This window comes from Lynx canadensis, chromosome C2 (assembly GCF_007474595.2).
Source record: "Lynx canadensis isolate LIC74 chromosome C2, mLynCan4.pri.v2, whole genome shotgun sequence".
Lineage (NCBI taxonomy): Eukaryota > Metazoa > Chordata > Mammalia > Carnivora > Felidae > Lynx > Lynx canadensis.
The window spans coordinates 43,928,378-43,952,562 of NC_044311.2; the positions used below are offsets into that span (position 1 = coordinate 43,928,378).

Sequence of the window (24,185 nt, forward strand, 5' to 3'; positions counted from 1 at the left end):
AGCCAAAGTATGGAAAGAGCCCAAATTTTTATCAATGGATGAATGGATAAAGAAGATGTGGTATGTATATACAATGAAGTATTACTCAGCAATCAAAAAGAATGAAATCTTGCCATTTGCAACTATGTGGATGAAACTAGAGGGCATTATGCTAAGCGAAATTAGTCAGTCAGAGAAAGACAAGTATCATATGACTTCACTCATATGAGGACTTTAAGATACAAACAGATGAACATAAGGGAAGGGAAGCAAAAATAATATAAAAACAGGGAGGGGGACAAAACAGAAGAGACTCATAAATATGGAGAACAAACAGAGGGTTACTGGAGGGGTTGTGGGAGGGGGGATGGGCTAAATGGGTAAGGGGCATTAAGTAATCTACTCCTGAAATCATTGTTGCACTATATGGTAACTAACTTAGATGTAAATTTAAAAAAATAAATTAAATAAAAATTAAAAAAAAAAAAAAGAGGAAACAGCTCACATACAAAGTTGGCCAAAAAAGTTTATTTCCAGCCAGTTTCCCTAGTAGATTGCCATGAAAGTCTTCAATCAGGCCCTTCTAGATTCCTTCATCCCTGGTGTTTCTTCTTCAGCCACTGTAGGTCTGCTCATGGACTATCTTCATATCAGAAGGATATTTATGCTGTGGAAAAGAATGTTTCATAATGTTCTAAGAAGTAACTGCATTGAAATATTACAATCATTCTATCAAGAGACCAATGGGTAATGGCCTAAGTAACCAAGGAAGTGATGAAAAATCAGAAACAAAGATAATATTTTCATCCTTAAGTTGCTAGTAAAATGTGTTGGAGAAAGGGGAAGATGGGAATGAGAAGAAATAAAGTATTACTGGAATATGAAATAATATATAATCATTATTTAGATTTTTCGGGAGCTGTCGAAAGCCTTCACGTTTACACCAAAGTATAGGCTATATACGTATATATAGCCTAATATCAATAACTTTCTTATTCAAAAAATGTATCTTACTGTTGTTAAATGCAATTTTAAGTGATATTGATTATTAGCAAAGTTACATATCTTTATAAGCTCAATAGTCACTTGTGTTTAATTTTCTATACATTGTGTGTGTTCAAATCCTTATGTATATATTACATGAATCTGGAAATAGTATATTTAACTCCAGAGTATCTTTAATCAGATCAGAAACAGTTATCTAAATTTGAGAAGAGGATAAAACCAGAATTTCTTGGTCATCTCAAAACAGTAACCTTTGAATGAATGAGTAGCATTTCACATCATGTAAATGTTCAACGGATAAGATATCCTTATATAAACATGGAATTTATTTAAATATGATCGCTTCAAATTAAGTTGGCTTACCTTTTCATCTGATTACAGTGTAGGTGCTTTCCATTCCAGCCTCAATGTGAACACTAACATGGCAATGAAATAACCAGGTGCCAACATCTCTTGGATACATTTTTACAGTCTGATATACTCCAGGAGGAAGGTCATAAACATCAGAGCGATACAGTCCCGCATCCTCAATAAGGAGACAAAACACCATAAAATAACTTATAAAAGAGATTAGTCACTTACGCATTTGATCAATTCTAATATACTTTGTTAGATGACAATTGAAAAGCATTAGGTGACATTGCATTTCTCCTCTGAGTACAATTGAGGGTTTAGAGGAAAAGCAAGTCTGAGAACATTTCAGGGACAGGCCACAGAGAAATATCTCAGTCTGAAGGGACCTCATGTTATTATCAGTGTCAGATACCTTGTCAGCATTTCCTGCAGAAGAATGCTTTAGATTTCAGACAACATCTGGTCTTACAAATACCAAAAGTTTTCACAGAAATATTTCTAACTAAGGACATTAGTGACATGATGATCATTCCTTGAGGTGTAGCTAATCAGGAAACCTCAGGGCTACAGGAAGGAGAGGAGCTCATCTGTTTTCTGGGGCCAGGGGCTGAAGACTAAGGGCCTTAGGGGCTCTTTTTTCTCCTAAGCAGAGAACCGGATGTTTAGGAGACCACCTCCTCTGTGAGCTACTTTGATTTTGAAAGATAAAGCCCTGGGGCCTGGCCTGGCTGGATTAGGATGGATTTGGAAGAGCCTAGGAAGGAGATGAAGTGCTCTCTACAATGCAATGAGAGGTATTTGAAGGATGGGGGCATGTTGAAGAATGCAGTTCAAGATGGAGTCTGGAATAATTTGAGGAGAGAACAGATGTCAAGCAAGTCTGGAGAGGAAGAATGTGGGGAAAGAAGTCCTGAGGGTGAGAGAAAGAGCTGCAGGGCCAGTATTTCTCGATGATGCATAGCAGAGGGATGACTGAAGACAGGGGTGTCCGATGTCACTTGGTAAATGTTTTATTGTGGAGTATTGGGGAAAAAAAGAATTCATCTACCTCTAAACTTTCACTAAGAGTCTCTGACCCATAATGGCCTAGTTTTTGTGGTTGTTAAGGGGAGTCACAGGAAATGGAGATGTGTTCCACTCTGGAGCTGCACAGAGATGAGAAAATACCAGCCACAGGAGGGAGGCGAGAGGCAAGGGAGATGAATGGAAGCAGGGAGTGAGGGTGGGAGGTGACTAGAAACTTAGGCTCTCAAAAGTCCCTGGAGATATTGGAGAATAGAGAGGAAGGAGGCAAAGCTGTTTCCCCCTGGCTGCAAAGTGGGGGCCTGAGTCATTGTTATTTAAGAAGATTAATTTGGCATCTATGGTGACAATATGGGTCACATGGATACATTTCTAAGATGTTAGAAAATGCAGAGAACGATATGAACCAATTTTAACTAAGAATGGACAATGTCCTAGGCACCAGTAAGTGTGCACTATGTACCTGGAGCCCTGGCACCAAGGGAGACCATATTCTTAGGAAACAGGTGACTGACTGGCTGTTCCAAGACCAAGTGAGTAACTCCAGAGGGCTGCTTTGCTATACCCAGGAGTTCCAGGGAGTAAAGCTCAGAGGCTGCATTAATGCTGGAATAACTAAATTCCACCTCCAGGGAGGGGAAGGCTACATGTGATCATCTGTGATAGGTTTAGGGTGAATGGCTAGAGCTGACAGCAGCTGGTACTAAGCTTTGTGGTATTATTACTCTTTTAATAGGATTAGGTAATAGGATTAGTCTCTTTTTTTTTTTTAACTCAAGTATAATTAACGTAGGGTGTTATATTAGTTTGAGGTGTACAATATAGTGATTCAACAATTCTCTACATTTCTCAGTGCTCATCGTGTAGTCTCAATCTCCTTGATTTCCCTTATCCTCCCAACTATTTCCCCTCCGGCAAACACCAGTTGTTCTCTATGTTTAAGAGTCTCATTTTTTGTTTGTTTCCTTTTTTTTCTTTGTTCATTTTGTTTCTTCAATTTAATAGAATTGTTCTGAAAAGAGCAGTTTTGTGAAGCGTATGGATAAGGGACTCTAGGGGCACCTGGGTAGCTCAGTTGTTAAGCATCCGCTCTTGATTTCAAAGCTCAGGTCACGAGCTCACAGTTGTTGGATCAAGCATGGGGCTGGGCTCTGTGCTGACAGCACAGCTTGGGATTCTCTGCCGTGCCCACCCCCCTACTTTGCCCCTCTCCTGTGCACATGCCCTTTCTCAAAATAAATAATAAATAAACTTAAAAGAGTGAGGGACTCTGGATTGAGAGATGGGGGTTCAAGTCCCACTTCTACCACTTATTGTTTATAGGAAAGTTCTTTAGCTTGCTAATCCTTCATTTCATTCCCTTATAAAATGGTGACAAAATAGTCCCTATCTCTGAAGGTTGGATGAGCAATCCACGCAAAGAACTAAGCATAGTATTTGGCACATAAGAAGCACTTAATAAAGGTTAGCTTTAATTATCATTAGAGGAATGTTACCATAAATTGCACTTAATTTGATGCCTTATGGTACGATCATTTGTGTAGAGCTAGCCCCTGAAAGCTAACTCTTTGATTTCCTCTTATCCACACAACACTCGGCATGGTTCTAGAAATGTCAGAGGCATTTGCTGAACTGACCTGATCTGAACTGAACATCAAATGTACTGTAAAAAAAAAAAACTATAACCAGAGCTTAAATCTCTCTCTTTTGTTCTAATTTTTAAAGTGTCTAATATAAACAGTTATGAATAACAACCCTAATACCTAGGCTTTTCCTTCAAAAATATGGGGAATGTAGATGGAAGTACAGGAAGGTCATGATTGTTGAGCCTGGGTGGTGGGTAAAGGAATTCATTATATTATTCTGTCTACTTTGTCATATAAAATCCCCCAGAATAAAAAAAAAATAGCTTTAAAGCCAAAACAAATAGGTTCGAGAGGAATACATTTGTTCATTAAAGGACAGAAAAGAAAGCAGCACACCAATAAAGCTTTGTGCAAATCAAGTCAAGCGCATTCGTTCAGTTAGTCTAACAGGCCCTGAGCAATAAAGAAACCACAAACATAATACACATCTGGAATCCAGGAAAGCTTTATCTGAAACTTTTATCGATGCCAAAAAATGGACTGTGTTATGCCAAGTGGCTAGACTAAATGTTTCTGGTGTCAAATGCATAATTAGCCCTCAATTGTGCATTAATATTTATCTAAGAGATAAGGATGAAGAGCTAAAGAAAATTCTCCCTAAGCAAATACATGACACTGACTTGGACACTGCAAAGGGGAAGGGTAAAACTCAAAATGTAATAAATTAGAGAAATGGCCAGGCAAAAGTGGTCAGTAAAGAAATAATTGTAAAGAGGATGACTTGTGGGGTGGGAGAAAGCAATTCTGACAGATATAAAGAGACTAAGACTACATAAAGTAGAAAAAGATGGAGATAATTATAAAAAAACAAGTTACCATAAAGTCAATTATCACCTAATTCCACATTTTTATTTTCTTAACCAATGCTGAAGGAATGATAGACGTAGTTACCATTTGTAACTCCCACTGTAAAATTCGATTCCAGCAAGAATCATCAATGAATCCTTCTTAAAGCTACAAGGTGAAATACAGTTGGAGAATAAAATATGTAAAAAAAATTCACTTCACAGATTACTTATTAATTACAAGAGGAAGGTGATACTCTTATTTTTTAATGTTTATTTTTGAGAGAGAAAGAGAGAAAGACAGAGTGTGAGTGGGGGAGGGGAAGAGAGAGAGGGAGACAGAGAACCCGAAGCAGACTCCAGGCCCTGAGCTGTCAGCACAGAGCCTGATGCAGGGCTCAAACCCATGAACTGTGAGATCATGACCTGAGCTGAGTTCAGATGCTTAACCAACGGAGATACCCATGCCCCAAGATAATACTTTTAAAATGGAGAGAAAGGGTAGGCATCACCATAATAAAGTTATCAAAAAAGCCTCATCAGTGTCAGCACCTATTGACATCATGCACCTCCTGATGTGATGCCTGGGAAGCACATAATATCACATATGTAGTGTCCATGTCAAGAATGTTTAACATGGATCCAATTATGAGGAAACCATCAGACCAAAGGAGAATATGGGACATTTTATAAAACTGGCCTGGACCCTCAAAAAATGAAATGGCATGAAGGATTGAGAAAAAAAAATAAAGGTCTCTTCTTTTAGGAAAGATAAGACAATGACAACCAAATGCTATGTATAAATAATTAGATCCTGGTTTAAAAAAAAAAGTTATAAAGAGCATATTGGGGACTATTGGGGATATTTGAATGGACCATATGTTAGCTTATATTACTGAATTAATGTTAACATTGGAGGCGTGATAGTGTTATTGTGGTGGGGCAGAGATTCTCCTTAGTATTAGATGCATGTGGCTTTAGTATTTAGGGGTGAAGAGTCGTGATGTTTGCAATTTACCTTAGTGAAGGAATGATAGATGTAGAAAGTTACCATTTGTAACTCCCACTGTAAAATTTGATTCCAGCAAGAATCATCAATGAATCCTTCTTAAAGCTACAAGGTGAAATACAGTTGGAGAATAAAATATGTAAAAAAAATTCACTTCACACATTACTTATTAATTACAAGAGGAAGGTGATACTTTTATTTTTTAATGTTTATTTTTGAGAGAGAAAGAGAGAAAGACAGAGTGTGAGTGAAGGAGGGGAAGAGAGAGAGGGAGACAGAATCTGAAGCAAGCTCTGAAGTTTGGTTCAGAAAACTAAGAGAGAGAGAGAGAAAATATGATAAGATGTGTATGAGTGTTCAAAGTGTTTTTCTTTTATGTTACTGAGGGTTTGAAAAAAAAGTTGGGATATAAAGGGTGAAACTAAAGGTGATTATAGAAGTCTTATTTACCTAACAAGTGACACCACATTAGAGTAATAAAGGCACGTCATGCATTCACAAGCATTTATTGAGTGTTCGTAGGGCACAAAGAGCTGAATGTATAATTATTTACATGCACCTGATATAGTATAGATTGTAGATACTGAATTTCAGTTCTGGCTTAGTCATTTCCTTTCTAGTCCTGTTATCCTGCCATGCTGCCCCAATGACTACTTTACCAGACACCACAATAATTAAATGAAGCTGTCCAGGATTCTTACCGTGTATTCAAAGCTGTGGCCATGAAAGTGAACCGTGTGCAGGTCAAATTCACTCCCCATGCCAATCAGATACCAATTCACTTCATCCCCAACATGGAACGTCAGACCTTGGTTGTTTCCATACATTCTTCCATTAATTGCTGTGGAGGGACACAATTTATTATATTCAACAAAGGTTTTAAATAATGTAGGCTTCTTTTAAAAACACCTCATAGAAGTATCACGGATGTTTTCAGAGGCCATTAGGATTTTAAAGTCAGCCTAAGGAAGCTGTTAAATGTGACCAAGCCATCCATTCATGGATAAGTCTAATTCTAGAGTTTTCCTTGCCTGAAGAAATGAGGCATTGACTTTGCTTTAACATAATTAGGTTGAACTAGAATATTTCACAACTAAGAATACTTGAATTGATGGATACTTAAAGATGTCTACATATTTAAAGTATATTTAAGATGATCACAAGATGCTTTGAAATTGAGTGTGTTCCTCTTTAACTGCTCCAAGTCAGACTTTTGTGATCTGTCACTGGTATGACTAGAATGTCCATTGACTGAGGTCCAGGCCTTTCGTCTTTCCCTCTGTCTAATCCTCTATAGGTGTGGTTTCCAAAGGGTAATAGGAAGAAAATATTAATTTAGTTATATGTGTTTTATAAATATATCCTCCTTTTTTACCCTTCTATTTTGTGTTCATCTTTTGAAATGCCAAAAATGCATTAATACAAAGGTACAAATACATAATTTATAACCATATATCTATGGAGGTTGGGTTCTAATCCTTTTAGCTGATAGAGGGATATTCTAGAAACAACTAGGAGACTCTGCTTTAGACAGTGCTTCTCAGACTTTAATGTGTATGTGGCCTGGCCTATCTTGTTAAAATTCAGATTATGATTTACTAGGTCTGTTTAGCTTGAAATTCTGCATTTCTAACAAGCTCCCAAGTGATGCTGATGTTGCTATTCCATGGACTATACCTGGAACACACACTCCTAGCTGACTGCCAGAGCTGTCCCTGTGGTACACAACTATTTCTATTGTTCCCTCACTCAGTGCCCTTGCTGCCTTTAGCACAGTGGTTCTTAAGAGGATTTTGTCCTGCAGGGAACATTTGGCAATGCCTGGGGACATTTTGTGTTGCACAACTTGCGGGAAGGTGTTACTGGCTTCCCAGGGGCAAAGGGTATGGATGCTGCTAAACATCTCACGTTACACAGGAGAGCACCCCCAATAGTTATCAGACAGAAAATATGAATAGTGGCAAGCTTGAGAAACCCCAGTTTAGATGGAGTCTAAATTCTTAACAGGCTATTCAAGGTCTTGCACAGTCCTGTTGGCTTTCTCTTTTCTTTCTTTCTTAGTTCCTATTCTTCCATCTACAGGGAATGTCATTCCCCTGCCTTTCTACTCAACAGACTCCCGTGCATCTTTAAATACTCAACTAGAAAGTCCCCTCCCTTTCATGAAGCCTTTCTTCCAAATTGGAATTTAAAACACAGCACTGTGTTTATATTTCTGTTTCAGCATCCCCCCAAGGTCAGCTTTGCGTTGTAACAATGCACAAGTCTGCTGCCCCTGTGCTGTGAACAACTTGAGAGAAGATGCCTCATCTTATGGGCCTTTGTATCTCCTTAGCACTCAGTAGGGAACTCCAAGCCCTCTATGAGGCTTATTAAACGATTATGGGTAACAAGGATGCAGTCCTTGAGTTGATTTAAAATTTTCTATATATGTTTGGGGTCGGGGGATGAAGAAATTGAAAAAGATCACATTTGGGTTTGCCTTACTTGAAGATCCCTTATCTAGTCGTACCCCCTAGTTTCCTCAGGTGGAAAGACTGGGACCAGAAGTCTGAGTATGACTGTGATTGAGATTGTGTATGTGTTTTTTATTTGAATAATTGTCTCATTACTATGATTCTAGATGGGAGGGAAGACATAAACTGCACATGCCTAATCATAACCAAACTATAGAAGAATTTTGGTTGATGAGCGTGGGGTGTTTGAAAGTTCTGCCTGGTGGGAAAATCAGGTGGGGCCATGTGCTCTCCAGTGTGCCTCAAGCCCCACCTCTACCTGTGTTCATCCCAGTAAAATTCTTAGAAATGTGGGTAGTAAAGCCCTTCAGAAATTATAACTGGTATTCTTGGTTTTACATCACTGCCCACATGGCTCCAGAGGCACTGGAATTTACCACACTGTTAAGTCTACAGCCCTTAGGCCAGATCCAGCCCACTCACTGCCTGTTTTTCTATGGCCCATGAGTAATAGGTTTAAAGTTCTAAATGGTTGAAAACAAAAACAAAAAAGAATATTTCCTGACATGGGAAAATTATATGAAATACAAATTTCAGTGTCCATAAATGAAGTTTTGTTGGCTCATAGCCACATCCATTTATTGACATCCTGTCTACGGGTAACTCTGTGCTCCATGGCAGAGTAGAAAATAGCTTATGGTAGAGACTGTACAGTTTCCAAGCTTAAATTCTTTACTATCTGGCCGTTTCTGAAAAATAGTTTGCCAACCCCTGGTCCACATGATCTGCACAACAGCTCTACGTGACTATCTTCTCTGAGGTGCTGAGTTTGACAAATGTGAACCTTCATTTGTTCCTTTGTGGAAAACAACCTATGGACCACAGATGATGAGTCAGTGAGTGGACATTACCGTGCATTTGGTTGCTGAGGTAAAAAGTTTCATCATTCCTGTCTACTTCGTTTGGTTCTGAAGAATAGGTATTGATGTTTTCTTCAAAGTACCAGGATCTGTTCTCGTCAAAAATCATGAAGTGGAGAACACGGTGAACTAAGGTGGCATTGGCATTTTTGCGACATACTATCAAAGGACCTACCAGTCCACTGTTAAGATCCTGAAGAGGGAAAGCAAGATTATTAACTGTGCCCAGAACTAAAAATTTCCCCCAACCAGTGAAACGAGTAGAATCAAAGGTTAGTTCTAGTGAGGTCAGATGCTGAGTTTTTAGTTATTAGGATTCTAAGCCTGAGAGTAAAGAGTAAAATGTTTGACATGTTAAATCCTTGATTAAGGAAAAATTGTCATCCCACTCATTCGAGTTGAAGTCTAAAGAGAATAGCTAATTCCTAAAAGGGATTTCAGACATATTCCTCAGTGGATTTAGCTCTATTTTTGAAATTTTAATTAAAAAAAAAACACAAAAACAAAACCCAGAGCTTTGATTTTAATTAGAATTTCTTGGCATTGGAGTTGGTTGGCAGTATAAAGGTCTTGGATCCTTTCTCCTGTGATGCCTCTGCCCCCACAGCCGCTTTCAGCTGGGAGCCTTGGTTTGTTTATACTCATTTTGGTTTTGGGTTGAATGTCTGCGTAGATTCTTGTGCTAGGCAGAGAGAGGGCCAAAATAACTAAAAGTCTGGAGAGGAAACTTTTGTTGTTGTTGTTAAATGCAAATAAACTGAACTCCAGAGTTGATGGTTTTAAAAAAATATACGTGTGTATGTGTCTATTTCTCATTAAATCAGAGAATTTTAAATTCCATACTTTGTTTTCTGTAATCCAAATCCTAGCCAATGAAACAAAGAGGAGGATATTATTATATTTTCAACTCACAGTGGCATTTCGGAAAGTATCACGAATCTAAGTAATCATAATGCAATGATTTTGCTCGTGAAAAATGCAAACCTATGTAGAATAAAAGCTGAGCAGCATTTAGGTTACTTAAAAAGAAAGATTACATAGAACTAAGATTTTTTTTTAACACAAACAAATTCCTTCTTTCCTCCATTATAATTTCTAAGAGGAGATAGGAGGAAAAGCACGTCCTGATTTAAAGTTTACCTTAACTACATCCACAGTTGAATAGTAAAACCAAGGTATGCACTCAAAGTCTTCTGAGGCAGGACCAGCTCTTTCAGGAATCTGCCAAATGTATGTTTGGATCTCTCCTAAAACAGACAAATACGGTGTATATAAACAGAATCTTTTAAAGCATATGTTTTTATGGGAACCCAGATAATGAGCAAACCCTAAAGCTATACAAATATTAGGCAGTGTAGTCCTAGTTTTCTACTCCTGGATCTACTGTTCTTTTTGGTCTTAGCCAATGTGTTTACAGTTTCTGAGCTTCTGTTTTCTCATGCACATAAAATGGGAATTTGGGGATTAGACAAGATGATGCAAAATGAAGCCATTGGTGTTGCATTACTTGGGCCACAGGGTGAAGTTGATGTAACCATCACTGCTAGCCATTACAGTCTCAGGGTTACTGAAGCAAAACCTTATAGTGATTTTGTCATTGAAAAATAGCAGTCATTAAATATCTAACTCATTCATTCTGCAAATATTTACCATAGTGAAGATAACTCGGGGTTTGAAATGTGACGGACTTGTTCTGAATTCCAGCTCTGAACCTTCCAATTTATAGATCAAATGTGGCTCTTCCCTGCTCCCAAAGCTTTTGCATTAGCCCTACTGACTCTGAATCCTATATTCTTGCCTATTTCAGCAAAGTTCTTTTGGACCTCTCTTCCCACCCCTGCCCCTTGTTGAATGATCTTGCATCTGCCACTTCCAGAGGCTTAAATTAATTTTCCCAAGCACGTCCACTCCTATCCCTAGCCTCCCTGCTTCCAAATTGTTAACAATCAATCTACTTAGTACCAACCCTCCCCTTCCAAAGCACCACACAGTGCCTGGGCACAGCAGGTACTCATAAGTGTTTGTGGAAAGTAGGTAATGTGATCCTTCTCTGACTAATGAGAAGAGTGCTGACTTGCGAACTCCCTTAATAGAAGATTCATGTTGACACCACTATGGGATCATCTCTTTTTTAAAATCAAAAGGGAATATTCCACCCGCCATCAAAATCTGTCTTTCATCCCTCTGTCCCACATATCTTCCCTTTCTGAATTTGGTTCTTTAGGTGATACCTTCAATTCCCAGAATTACTTGTTTTGGTGGGCAAATATGGTAGCCACTCCAGATGCCCCACTCAGATCCCCCTTTAAGAATGAAGGAACGTTTGCTCCATAGGCTGTCTACCCCCTTCAGGATAGCCTTGGGGGAAGAGAGCCACCTCACCCAAACTTGCATGCAATGACAGATGCAGGGACAGAAAGGCCCAGTTTTCTCACCCTACCTCAGGACAGCTGAATGCCACCCTATCTTCAGAACTTCTCAGTTGGCTGTGATTTCTGTTGAGGCTGCATCTCTGCCTAACCTCTCCCCCTACCCAATTCTGTTTCCTTCTCTTTCTCTCCATTGCCTTTGATCCCAAGAGCACTATCTGCACACAAATTTTCATTTCAGAGTCTGCTCCTTGGGCATTTATATTAAAAAGCATTTGTTTTTGTATGAGGCATATGGAATGGCATGCTGTATAGTGATGATGCCTTAGAAACATTAGCACATGAGGTTCATTACTTCCTCTTAGTGGTTCAATTCTCTCCCTTGTCCCCTCCTTCACACACTACATCTTATATTCAACTCCTACTTTAGCAATTGAATTGGAGAGGTGGAGCATAGAATGAGAATACCTGGCAGCTAGACTGGTGGAGAGCTGGGAAGGAAGGTGGTTCTAGGACAGAATTGTGTAAACTGGGGAGTTTTGCCCCTGGCACCCATCCTGGAAGCCAACTCAAGACTTGTGAAAGGAACTTGCTCCTAAACTCCTTTAGAATCTTGTTACTAGTTCACTGGTCTCTCTCATCTAGAACTACACCAGTATTTAAGAAAGAACATTAGCATATAGTCCTACATAAAAGCTTTGAAACTGCTCTTTCTCCCAAAGCAGTTACCTGGCTGTGTTGGAACAACAGTGGAATAGTTTGTTTTCACTCCATGAGCATGAATTGAATATGGTCTTGAGGCTTCATTTTTAAAGATAATTCGGAGTTTTTGACCAGGAGTGAGAAATATTATAGGACCTAGGGAATATAAAAAGGAAAATGTTAAAATGTTACAATAAATTGTTATTTATTTTAAATTATGAGTCATCTGTCCCCTTAAGTATTTACACAGTGACTTATTTTTATCCTTTTTCCTTAACATGCAGCCAAATAAAACACACTTTCAACAAACGGATCATTGCTGATTTATGAAACATGTTTTTGCATGGAAAATTTAAGTCTCTAGAAAACTTATTTTGGTGAGCATCAGTTAATGCCTACAAAAACACACAATTTAGAAGTGAAATCTTTTATATTCTTTCTTGACCAACCTTATCATTGAAACCTTTTATTCTTTCCCCCTTTAGTGGAGAATTAGGAGGAGCTGGAAGGCCTTTTTATTGACCAAGGGTGATTTTTTTTCTCACAGACTGAAGATCCCTTCATTGTACTCTCTCTCCCTTCCATCCAGGTCAAGAACTGGAGGTAGAAAATTTCTTTTAAATCTTTCTATTTAGAGCAGATTATATCAGTGACTAAAAATTCTGGTTTTGAGATGAACTAAGTGGTAAGAATTCTCTTCAAACTTGTGCTATAATTACTGAAATCAGAGCCCTGAAGATACCTGGTGGACACTAGATGGCACCTAGGGACATCCTTTCTTTGTCCCCATGGCCGTCCCACTTTCTCAAACACTATGCTTGTTTTCTCTTTTCCATAAAGTTTTTTCCTTTTTTGTATAAATAATAATGGAATCTAGAGGGTCACATTATGTTATTTATCTTGATGCACTCAGCCAGAATCCTAGTGAAAACTAACAACCTGCTATTACTAAAGATAGGAGCCCACCCAATAGCAGTAGGAACTGGATAGCATAGACCTCTTTCTTGGGGTCACAAAGAGGGAAGTTCATGAGGCCAATGAGGAGCCAAGAACAGTAATAGTTTCTATAACTGCATGTAAATCTATCTTCTCAGGGTCCCACACCAGAAAATAGCCTCCAATAGACAGTCACACAGATATCAAGACCCAAATAAAATTTGGGCATATGGAAATGCCATGTGACTTTTGGAAATACTGTGCAACATATGGAAATGTCTTTGGACATATGAAAACATCATGTGACCTCTGGAAATGCTGTGTGACTTTGGGAGATATTACATGTACATGCACTGGGATGACTTATAATTTCCTTAGCTTACCTGTCAAGGGTAGAAGAAAGGGCTGTAATTTTCCTCACTCTTGGACAGAAGATGAAACTAAATATTAACACTTTAAGTGTTTAAGTTAAACACTTAAACAAAGAGGTCCCTTCCTCACTATTGTAGGGCTTCTGGGCTTCAGTTTAGTATCAGTGAAATGATCCCTAATGCTACTTATAAGGTCTCTCTAGAATTCTTGGGTTCTCAGGGTAAGAAGTCAGGTAATCTGAAACTGACCACATTAATTTTCTATGGGTCTCTTCATTTTCTGTGAAACAGCACTTGAATCAATTTGCTTGATTAAAAAACTGCCTATCAACAAATTAGAGTTTGAATTATAGGCACTTTCCTCTGTAAAGGTGGAGGTTGACAATATCCTCACATTTGCAACAGTCTCTAGTGGCTGAAGACAAGAAGAAAAACCTGAAGACCAATCTTATGTGTCAATACCTAGTATATCCAGATGTTTTTCATCTTCACTTCTTTTTGTTTGATTCGTAAATGTGATATCATCATACTGACGGTATATGACTTTCTTGTATTTGGACCCAAGATATATTTTATCCAAATATATGTTTGTTTTGCTTTATGGAAATAGAAACAAAAACAAAAAAACACACAAAGCTAGTTAATTTAACCATTAAAGTAGACAAATTCTCATGTGGAAGGACTCCTTATTGAACTAGCACAACTGATTAATGTCTAGAGGCTACTTTATCATGGAAAGTAATTCTCCTTAAAAAAAAAATTACCTCTGGTAAGGTTGTTGGTTATTCACTCTGTACTTCAAAACATATTTTCAGGATGAAATTTTAGTTTTGATAAATGAATAAATAGTGTAAGTGAAAGTCAGAGAAAGAAATCAAATTTTACACACACACACACACACACACACACACACACATACAAAATGAGAGTCTTCAGTTTGAGGTTCCCAAAAGAAGAGAGATTGACAGAAACAAATGAAGACAAAAAGAAAATATGCCAAAGGTTAAATGTAGTTGAAGTTACATTTATGACACCTCAATGTGGTGAGATTGGATGGTAACACGCCTGAGGAAGATTGGAAGCAAGAAGTGAAAAGAAAGACAGGAAGAAACAGAGCATAGAAAGAAGTAAGTGATACAGATATTTAGGAGGACTTGAAGCCACTTATAATTGAAGGAATGACACACGGATAGTCTGTGAAGTTATTTGCAGTGGAACACATCCTAAGCACATGCATGCCTCACACATACCACGCACACACACCTGTCACACACATGCACGCCATACGCACAAGGCACACCAGACAAACACACAATGCATGCACACACGCACATGTGTGAGACAGAAAAAGTAAGGTTGGGGGACTCCAGAATGAACCCTTCCGGGTTAGGGCCATACTTCTCTCCTTGTAAATGCTGCAGTTGTTTCTCCCACTTCCTGCTGGGAGAATAATCCCACTCAGTTTCCTTGGCTGCGATATAAATGGTTTTCTCTTCCTCATACTGTGTTTGATCAGGGTTTGCCTCCGAACACTGCCTCACGTGGTATTTATGTTTCATGCCTCCTAGATAGTGCTCTGTTGTCATGCAAACCACATTAAAAGTTCCTAGAGGCAAGTAAGAAATGAGTGGGTAAAGCTCTGCGTTCAGATTTCTCTGTGATGTCATCTATAGGATATAGACCCCCAAACGTAATATAGTAAAACAGTCCACTTATTTGTTTTCCATTAATTTCACAGATACTTATTTATCTTGATGCCAGGCATAGTTCTAAACATCAATGAACAGTTAAAAATCCTTGTCCTTAGGGTTTATTTTGCTGGGAGGGTGGTAAGCAATAAACACAGCAGGTAACTTTGATGGAGTTGGAAGCTGATAAGAGCTATGGATTAAAGAAGAAGGCAGAACAGTGTAAAGAGGAATGAGAATCCTGGGTGAGGCAGAGAGGGGCAGGGGGGAGCTCAAGAGTGAAATTAGCATTATTCCATAGGATGATCAAGGGTCGGCCATGACACCCCTAACAACTTTCTGATATGGGGTGACTTTTAAAAAATTTTTGGGGGCGCCTGGGTGGCTCACTCGGTTGAGCGTCCGACTTCGGCTCAGGTCATGATCTCGCAGTCCGTGAGTTCGAGCCCCGCGTCGGGCTCTGTGCTGACAGCTCAGAGCCTGGAGCCTGCTTCAGACTCTGTGTCTCCCTCTCTCTGACCCTCCCCCATTCATGCTCTGTCTCTCTCTGTCTCAAAAATAAACGAAAAAAAAATTATTAAAAAAAATTTTTTTTTTGCCGTCAACAATCAACCTCACTGAAGTGAAAACATTTCCCTACAGAGCAAAGGCAGAGAGAAGACAGGAACAGAAGGGAGGCCTGGGAAACAAATGCACAGAAGAGTAAGAAATGGAGAATAGAATAGAACGAAAACAAGTTCAAATTCTTCAAGGCATCTTCATTGCTTTTGAGGAGTGTGGGTTGATTTTGAGGAGTGAGGAGTCTGGCGCCCAAGAAGAGAAAACTGAGAGGGGTGAAGGCTATTTTTATGTCCTGGAAAATGATATACTACTGCTCCTATAAATTAAATGGAGCAGGGGAAAGGTTTTTTAAGCATTTGTATACGTTCATTTTTTTCTGTACAAACAATATTCACTTCATGTAAAGACACTGTTTTTCAAAATTTGGGCATGTTTCTGTCTGAAAGAGAATATCCACTACTTACCTAAGGAATCTGGTGTCATAGAAAGTGTCTGGGAAATGTGGGGAAACAGAGGGATGGTGTCATCCCTTGATCCTAAGGAAGTGAAGGTATTTCCTGAAAAATATATTCCATGTAAGTCTTTTTCTGATCCCACACTAAGAACATGCCATGAAATGTTGTCTCCTAAGCACATATCCAGTCCAGGCAGATTTCCGTACATGTATCCATTTATGGCTACAAGACATTTGTGACAAAGAAAAGAATATTTAACTTATTGTAACTTGCCATCTCTTGAAACTCAGTGAAGGACTAATCATAAAGCAGCTCATTCATGTAAGAATCTCAAAATTGAGTTAAACCCCTTCTTTTAGACTTAAGGCAACTAATGCCAAAGAGGCGATTATTTGTCCAGTGTCATTAAGCTAATATTGAGAGCAGTTAAGATCAGAGTCTACGTCTCTAGATTCTAGACCAGTCCTTTCCCCCTATACCTGCAGTCTTCAAAAACCAACCAACCAACCAACCAACCAATCAACTAACTAACCAATTCAATAAACATTCCACCCACCTATACCACTAATTTGGCAGTAGAAAAATACATGAATTTTCTGTCTCACATCTAGTAATGGCTAAACAATATACTGCACCAAAAAGGCATTGTTAAATATTTAGTAAATTGAATTTAACATAATCATTTTAATAGTTAATATTTTTGTGGGGAAATTAACTTTAAAAGAAACATGAAACATAGTAGCCAAAACTCTGGGGGGAAAATGTTTGTCTCTCTTAAACAATCCATAATCCTTTAGGCTCAATGAAATTAAACAACTCTTAATACATTTGTCTTATAAACGGAATGTTCCCTTACAGTGCATCTGGTTAGACTCTTGGAAGTCTGGATCCTCTTTATCCACATTTTCAGGCTCTGTAGTGAATGTTCTGATATTTTCATCTAAGAGATAACTTTTATTTTCATCAAATATTGTGGCGAGCAGGTAAAACTCTTTGTCTTTTCCCTTCTGTGGATGAGAATAGAAAAAGGAATAGATGTGAAATATAGTCTATATACAAAGTCTAGTCAAATAGTTGATCTGTACATAGGATTTCCTATATAAAGGGATTTGTATACTTCTGAAAAAATCCACTTATGGACATTTTATATAAAGGCATGAATCCCAGTGAATGGATTTATCACAGAACTAAGAAGTTAAGAATTATCTACAGCTATTTGCATTTAAAGCTTTTTCTCTGAACTTATAAAGCCCTACATCTGAACTTCATAAAATTAAACTGTGTGATCATAGATGTGTATACTGGCTTTTCATGAGATGCTTTGTAGAAAGTAAGTAAAATGTTTTCAATTCTGGAACGTCTGAATTAGCATTTATGAAGAAGTTTATGAAGTTTATGAAGAAGTCTGCATTCTTAGCATTTATGAAGAAATTAAATTTGTACACATATTTATATTTTTGTATAAATAGAAAAATTATATGTATGGTAAGAATTATGAGACTTGAAACACTTTCATTATGTGGATGCCTATTAATATATAGTCTCATTTTTAAGTAAAATATACATTCAATTATACATATATTTATTTGGAGGGATTTATTAGGCTTTATTACCTTATAAATTATAAGAGAAGATAATACAATAAAAAATGCAGAAAAATGCAAAAAAGAAATTGGATATTAGTTCACTTTGAGTGAGGAACAAGGGAAATTCATTCCTCAAGCATTTATTGAGCACCTGCTACAATTTCAGAGAGGGGCTGTGGTTGTTCCAAAAAAATTAATAAAACCTTGTTATGATTTCAAGAAAGTTATAGTCTAGTGGGACAGAAAATCCAGTAAACATAATTGCATAGATAAATGTTCCAACAGAAACATACACAAGGAACTATGGTAACCTGCAGTGAATTAGTGCATTAGTTAGTGAATATTGTGTGAAGGGCAGGAAGAGACCTTCAGTCTGAGTTTTAAAAATGTCTCCCGTTTCAGCAGGTAAAGGAAGGGGGCAAAATCAAAGAGATGTGAATTAGACTCTCTTCCCCAGGAACTAGCAAGCTAATTTTGCAGTGGAGCCAGAATTGTGTGTGCAGGTGGCAGGGAAGGAGGCATGGATTTGGAGGGATCAACAGGGCCTCGTATGTTGACTTCTGAGGCAACAAACTATAGAATGATTTTTCGTGTGGAGACTGCTATAGCTGGATTTGGAAGGAAGGGTTGTGGAGCTAATTTGAAGCAGAATGAGAGTGGAAACAGGAGTCAGGAGGTTAAAGAAATTCAGAAAGAGGAGATGGTGCCTCAAAAAAGGCAGGGGTATTGGGAGTTTGGTGACTAATACTGAAGGTGAGAAAGGAGTTGTTGATGGAAGTCCTGGGCTGGGTGATGTCATTAACTAAGAGACAGAGTAGAGGAAAAAAGGCTGATTTACAGGAGAGAGGGGCAGGTAGTGGTTGTCCATTGTGAGATAAAGAGTTAAAACAGTCAAGTGGAATTAGAGGTATCTGGAACATGGTAGGGTGGGTGTTCATCGGGCAGGGGAAGATACAGGTCTGGAGTTAAGAAAAGGATAGAATTGGGAGAATCAGCACACAGAAGAAATTGAAACTGTTGATTGCCACATTGCTTTTCCCCTGCAGTTCTGTCTCAAGCAACCTCTCACCAAGGCATATCCAGACATAATTCCGTGACACACCTGTTTGCCGTCCTCTCCGAGACTTCCATTTCTGCACACAACAAGAGGCCCTACAAGGCCAGTGTTGATGTCTATTGTCATATTTACTGAGGAATAGTATAACCAAGTCAGGCAGTTGGGATCCACGGAGGTAGGACCTACATCTCTTGGAACTTCCCATGTATAGACAAATGTCATGCCAGGATTTACATGTGAGGAGGGTGGAGGGATACCTAGTAAGAAATAAATATTTGTGAAATAGGACCTAACACCAGAAGGACCCTGGTCTAGACTGTGAGATCTCTGTGAGCAAAGACTGTATCTTGCTCACCTCATAGCACCTTGAGTGGAAGTTGAAAGGTGTTAGGGATGGATTACTGCCATAATAAGGACACAGAGCTGTTATGATGTGAAAAGTGGGCTCATAATGATTTTAGGAAAATTTTTCTTTTCTTTTTATCTTATTTTTCAAATTTACTTGAGAGAGAGTGCGCGTGTGCACGCACTTGTGTGAGTGAGCAGAGGGGCAGAGAGAGAGAGAGAGAGAGAGAGAGAATCCCAAGCAGGCTCCATGCTCAGTGCAGAGCCTGCTGCGGGGCTCAATCTCATGACCCTAGCAGAAATCAAAAGTTCGAGGCTCAACCAACTGAGGCACCCAGGCGCCCAGGAGGAGTTTTATTTTCCAAATAACATTCTACTGCAGTATGGCTTGCTTGGACCTCCCTTGAGCTATACTTACCTCCTCCAGGTGTTTCGTAGAATGAGCCCTCGTTGCTCTTGTTGTAACGTAGTCCATGAGGATGGATGCTGAGTGGCAGGGAAGCATTGTTATAAAAAGTGATCTTGATGGTCTGTCCCACTTCTGCCTTAATGACAGGGCCTAGAAACCAACAGAATTAGTAGTTGTCCTCGGTTTTCACAAACACAATTGTCAGGTATGTTACTTGAGTAAGTTTCTTTTAGGAACAAATTAAAGAGATGATGTCATGAACCAGAAACGCTTCCAACTTCAAGAGCTCTAGATGATGCAGGGTCTTTTTAGAAAGTCACTTTGGATCATATGAATATATTAATCTTATTGGATGTATAGAAACAAAAGAATATAGTTTAGAATTGAGTGAATCAGAATGTATTGTTTTAATAAGGTTATAAGATGACAGCTAAAATTTCTATTTTGATTGCACAGAATATGTACAAACAGTGTTTATAACCCTGCAAACTATGAATAGAATTTTACCAAGGATTCCAAGGTGCTTTTCTCTTGCCTTCTGTGTTCGGAAGGAAGCATCTGTGTATTCACGGTAAACTATTTTTTTGTAAGATCCTCCAATTCTGGTTGGGCTTTTTTCAAAATATACCTGGGATTCACTGTGCAGAGAAAATAGATACACAAAGACCTTTCAAATTAACAGTGATCATGTGAAAAGAAAGTAAGAATCTACATATATCTGGTTTAAAGTACTTGCAATTTATTTATAAAAGCAACACATGTTAATTTTAGAAAATTTGAAAAATGAGAAGAAATACGATGAAAATTTTTAAAATCTTCATAATCCCATTATCTACATATAATCACTGTCAACATTTTCCATGGATTTCTTTTCAGCCTTTTATCTATGCATGGGTATTTTTGTCTACCTGGTAGTTCACACTTTCTACTGGAATAAAAGACATTCTTTTTCAGTCAGGTAGTAACAAACACTACTTTTTAAACACCTATGTGCAGAGATGCTAGAATATTAAGATGAGAGATGTCATTCTTATTTTTAAATGTTATTATGATAAAATTAAGTTGGGTCCCCTGAGAAAAAGTATTCCCTAGCAGTGAAGTAGTGACTTGTCATACTAAGACATCAGAGAATTTCATAGCCAGGACGATCAAGCAAGCTGAAAAAAAAAAAGAAATCTACTAATTCATACCTATTTTAGTTAATATATAATGAGAGTTGGACCTAACTCTGAATCTAATTTTTTCTCTAAGCCCAGATATCTTTTTAACAATTAATATAAAATTTCCATTACACAGATTGAGTAATTTGTTGATGAGCATTTAAAATGTAACAAAAAATATTCACTTGATATAACATTCTTAGTTTTCTCAAATTTTCTGTAAGCAAGTTGGAGAAAAATAAATATAATGGGAAATATTTCTTGGTGGTTTTAGAACTTGATATTTTCTGACATATAACTCATTCAACAGACCAGAAGGGTTAAAACTCCTATAATCTTTGGGGTGCCTAGGTGGTTCAGTTGGTTGAGCATCCAACTTCAGCTCAGGTCATGATCTCGTGGTTCATGAGTTTGAGCCCCACGTCAGGCTCTGTGCTGACAGCTCAGAGCCTGGAATCTGCTTCAGATTCTGTGTCTCCCTCTTTCTCTGCCCCACTCCTGCTCATGTTCTGTCACTCTGTCTCTCAAAAATGAGTAAACCTTAAAAAAATTTTTTTAAATAAATAAAACTCCTGTAATCTTTGAATTGGTAAATATAAAAGTCAGAAAGACTTTTAAATGCTGATGCCACAGTAATGTATTTTGGTCTTAGTTTGGGTCATTAAAAAAGCAACTGATAATATAGTCTTAGGTATTACTAAATAAAAAATATTTATAAAATGTGACTTACGAATGTCACGGGAAAGAATTTTTAAAAAATAATTTAAAAAAGAATTTCATTTCTTCTTTTAATTAAGAAATTAAATTCTTAATTTTAAAAGAATTAAAAAAAATAATTTCACAGGAAATTATTTCATTATGCCTTTAGACCTTAGCAAGAAAGTATAAATTATATGTGGCAACTTTTTGAATCTTTGTAAAATTGTTATTGATGACATTATCCACTATGTCTCATAATTATACATAATAAATCTATTTTAAAATTTAGTGCTAAGAAAAAACAATGAGCAAGTATGTTTTACTTTGCACTGGCTGTCAAGGCACAGGCAAAATAGAGAACTATTTTGTGTAGTAGTGATCCTTAGACTCAATATTTTCTAATTACCCATATAATTATTTGTCTACTTTTATTTTATCAGTACCTTTTTATTATAAGTTACTTAAATCCTTTTTAAGAGTAGCTGGTTATGAAAAAGTTCAATTATCTTTATTTAATCATAAATATTTTAATCCCTGAATGATTACCTTCCAGCGGCTGTTAAATTTTTTTTAGTAAAGAGATTTATACCAGATGGAGCATAGTTCCAAACAATTTCTTCAGCAGCAATATAGTAACGTATAATACGTGTCCCAGTAACATCTATTGAAGGTTTGTGGCAATTCATTACATTGAAAAAGGCCTGCATGCTATCTGAAAAACAGTAAACCCAAGTAGAGAATGTTATTAAAACATTTTTCTTATTCCATATATATTTTGTATTTTAGTCAATAATATTGCAACGTCTCCTTTTTTGAGAAACTCAAGGCATTTTACTTCCAGACTCTGTGTAAAAACCTAAAATGTATGAAGCAAGTACAAAAAGCAGGATGCAAAGATGAATGTTAGAGGAACATATATTACCAAAGAATAATAATCACCATTGGACCAAACCCTAGAAGAAGATGGCACCTGTGTACCAAGAAGAATTTGAGAGTCTATTTGGCCGAAAACATCTTTCCTCATGGGTATAAAATTACTACCATCAGTCACGAATGAATTAGTTGATTTATTAGATTAACTAGTTGGCAGGCAGAAAGAAAATCAAGGCAGGAACATTTCCATGAAGGCATCAGTCCTGTGCTTTGATTTCAGAGCACTGTCAGTGGCAGTGTAAATTAGGGTAACTTTTTGGAAGGCAATCTGACAGAATTTGTTGAAATTAAACACCTTTCAGTATATAATTTCACTTATTGGTAGTCAACTAAGAAAAATATTTGCATATACATAAAAAGATACAAATAAAATGTGTAAATTATAAAATTGGTGATAAGCCAAAAAAGTGGAAGCAATTCAAATGCCAATCAGTAGGTAAATGGTTAAACAATTCAGGATACATTCCCAGTATGGAAAACTATACAACAATTTAAAAGAATAGGTTAGATGTATGGGGAACGTCATAGAACAAATTTCAAGAAATGTCATAGAAAAGATTGCAAATAGTAGAAAATTATATGCAATATGAACTATTTATGTCAAACAAAACACAAAATATAGCTATGTATTTTTGTTTCTACATGTTCATATACATTATGTGAAAATGCATAGGAAACAGGTTTCCAAGTATTCGTACCCAGGGTGTAATGTCTGGGAGGGACAAGGATGGTGATGGGAGGGTTGGACTAACGGTGTGTTCTTAAATGCTCTACAAACAAAAAACACAACATTTGATCTATTTGCTAATTTTTGTGGTCTAAACACTCCCACTGTGGGCAGTCTGAAGTTACCAAGAGTTTGCCAGTTGGCTGACTTAACTCTCAGCCCTCTTGAGCTAGCACAAGCTGGCCCACATACATCACATTAGACTTTCACTCTTTCTGCCTGCTGTCTCCCACCTAATCCTCGCCCCACCTCTTTCCTTCCCCTTTATGTCCTTCCTTTCTTTCCAGCAAAAGTCTACCCATGTATCCTTGTAATTACTAATAACATAAAGTAAAATTTTAAATAAATTTTAAACACTTTTAAAAGAGTGGAGGTAAATTTTTAAAACCACACACAATTCTAGGACTCAGAAAGAGATTGATTAAACACACGAAAAGCTATAGAGTCAATCAAATCAGACAAGGAACTCTAAGAAATTTATTCAATTGTGCTTAGGGCCAACCCTATTCTTTCAGCAGAGTTGAGGGCCAGACCTGACTTGAAGACACTGTCTGCAAAGTAAATAACTAGGAAGAGTGGGGCTGAGTGTACATTTTCACCTGAAAATGATATTCCTTTCTAAGTGAGAAACTTTTTTTTAAATTTCTTTAAACTTTCATTTATTTTTGAGAAACAGAGAGATAGAGTGTGAGCCAGGGAGGGGCAGAGAGAGTGAGAGACACAGAATCTGAAGCAGCCTCCAGGCTCCGAGCTGTCAGCAGAGCCAGAGCCCGATGTGGGGCTCGAACTCACGAACTGTGAGATCGTGACCTGAGCCGAGATCAGATGCTCAAACAACTGAGCCACCCAGGTGCCCCTCTAAGTGAGAAACTTCTAATCATTAAAGTTGATCCTTGAGTTACAGGAACTTCATGGGGTTCTCTTTCCCATAGCCCTAGGAAGGCCACAGCATATAACAAATCCTGATAAATACTTCTTTAAGTAATTAATTGAAGCATGATGCTAACCAA

The 24,185-nt window shown here is 37.7% G+C and overlaps 1 protein-coding gene across 1 annotated transcript in view; it reads right to left on the bottom strand.

Moving 5' to 3' along the window:
* Positions 1-481: 481 nt before the first annotated feature.
* The window catches only part of LOC115523550 (ceruloplasmin-like), a 29,276-nt gene continuing 5,572 nt past the window's right edge, over positions 482-24,185 (bottom strand). Inside the window, exons 6-20 of the mRNA XM_030329670.2 lie at positions 22,062-22,227; positions 20,164-20,294; positions 19,662-19,806; positions 19,220-19,227; positions 18,948-19,159; positions 17,116-17,266; positions 16,269-16,481; positions 14,954-15,161; positions 14,018-14,151; positions 12,276-12,404; positions 10,318-10,424; positions 9,169-9,370; positions 6,503-6,642; positions 1,348-1,510; positions 482-646 (exon numbers count right to left, since the gene is read on the bottom strand). Of these exons, the coding sequence (XP_030185530.1) occupies positions 1,352-1,510; positions 6,503-6,642; positions 9,169-9,370; positions 10,318-10,424; positions 12,276-12,404; positions 14,018-14,151; positions 14,954-15,161; positions 16,269-16,481; positions 17,116-17,266; positions 18,948-19,159; positions 19,220-19,227; positions 19,662-19,806; positions 20,164-20,294; positions 22,062-22,227 (2,105 nt within the window). The 3' untranslated portion in view covers positions 482-646; positions 1,348-1,351. The remainder of the gene's footprint in view (positions 647-1,347; positions 1,511-6,502; positions 6,643-9,168; positions 9,371-10,317; positions 10,425-12,275; positions 12,405-14,017; positions 14,152-14,953; positions 15,162-16,268; positions 16,482-17,115; positions 17,267-18,947; positions 19,160-19,219; positions 19,228-19,661; positions 19,807-20,163; positions 20,295-22,061; positions 22,228-24,185) is intronic.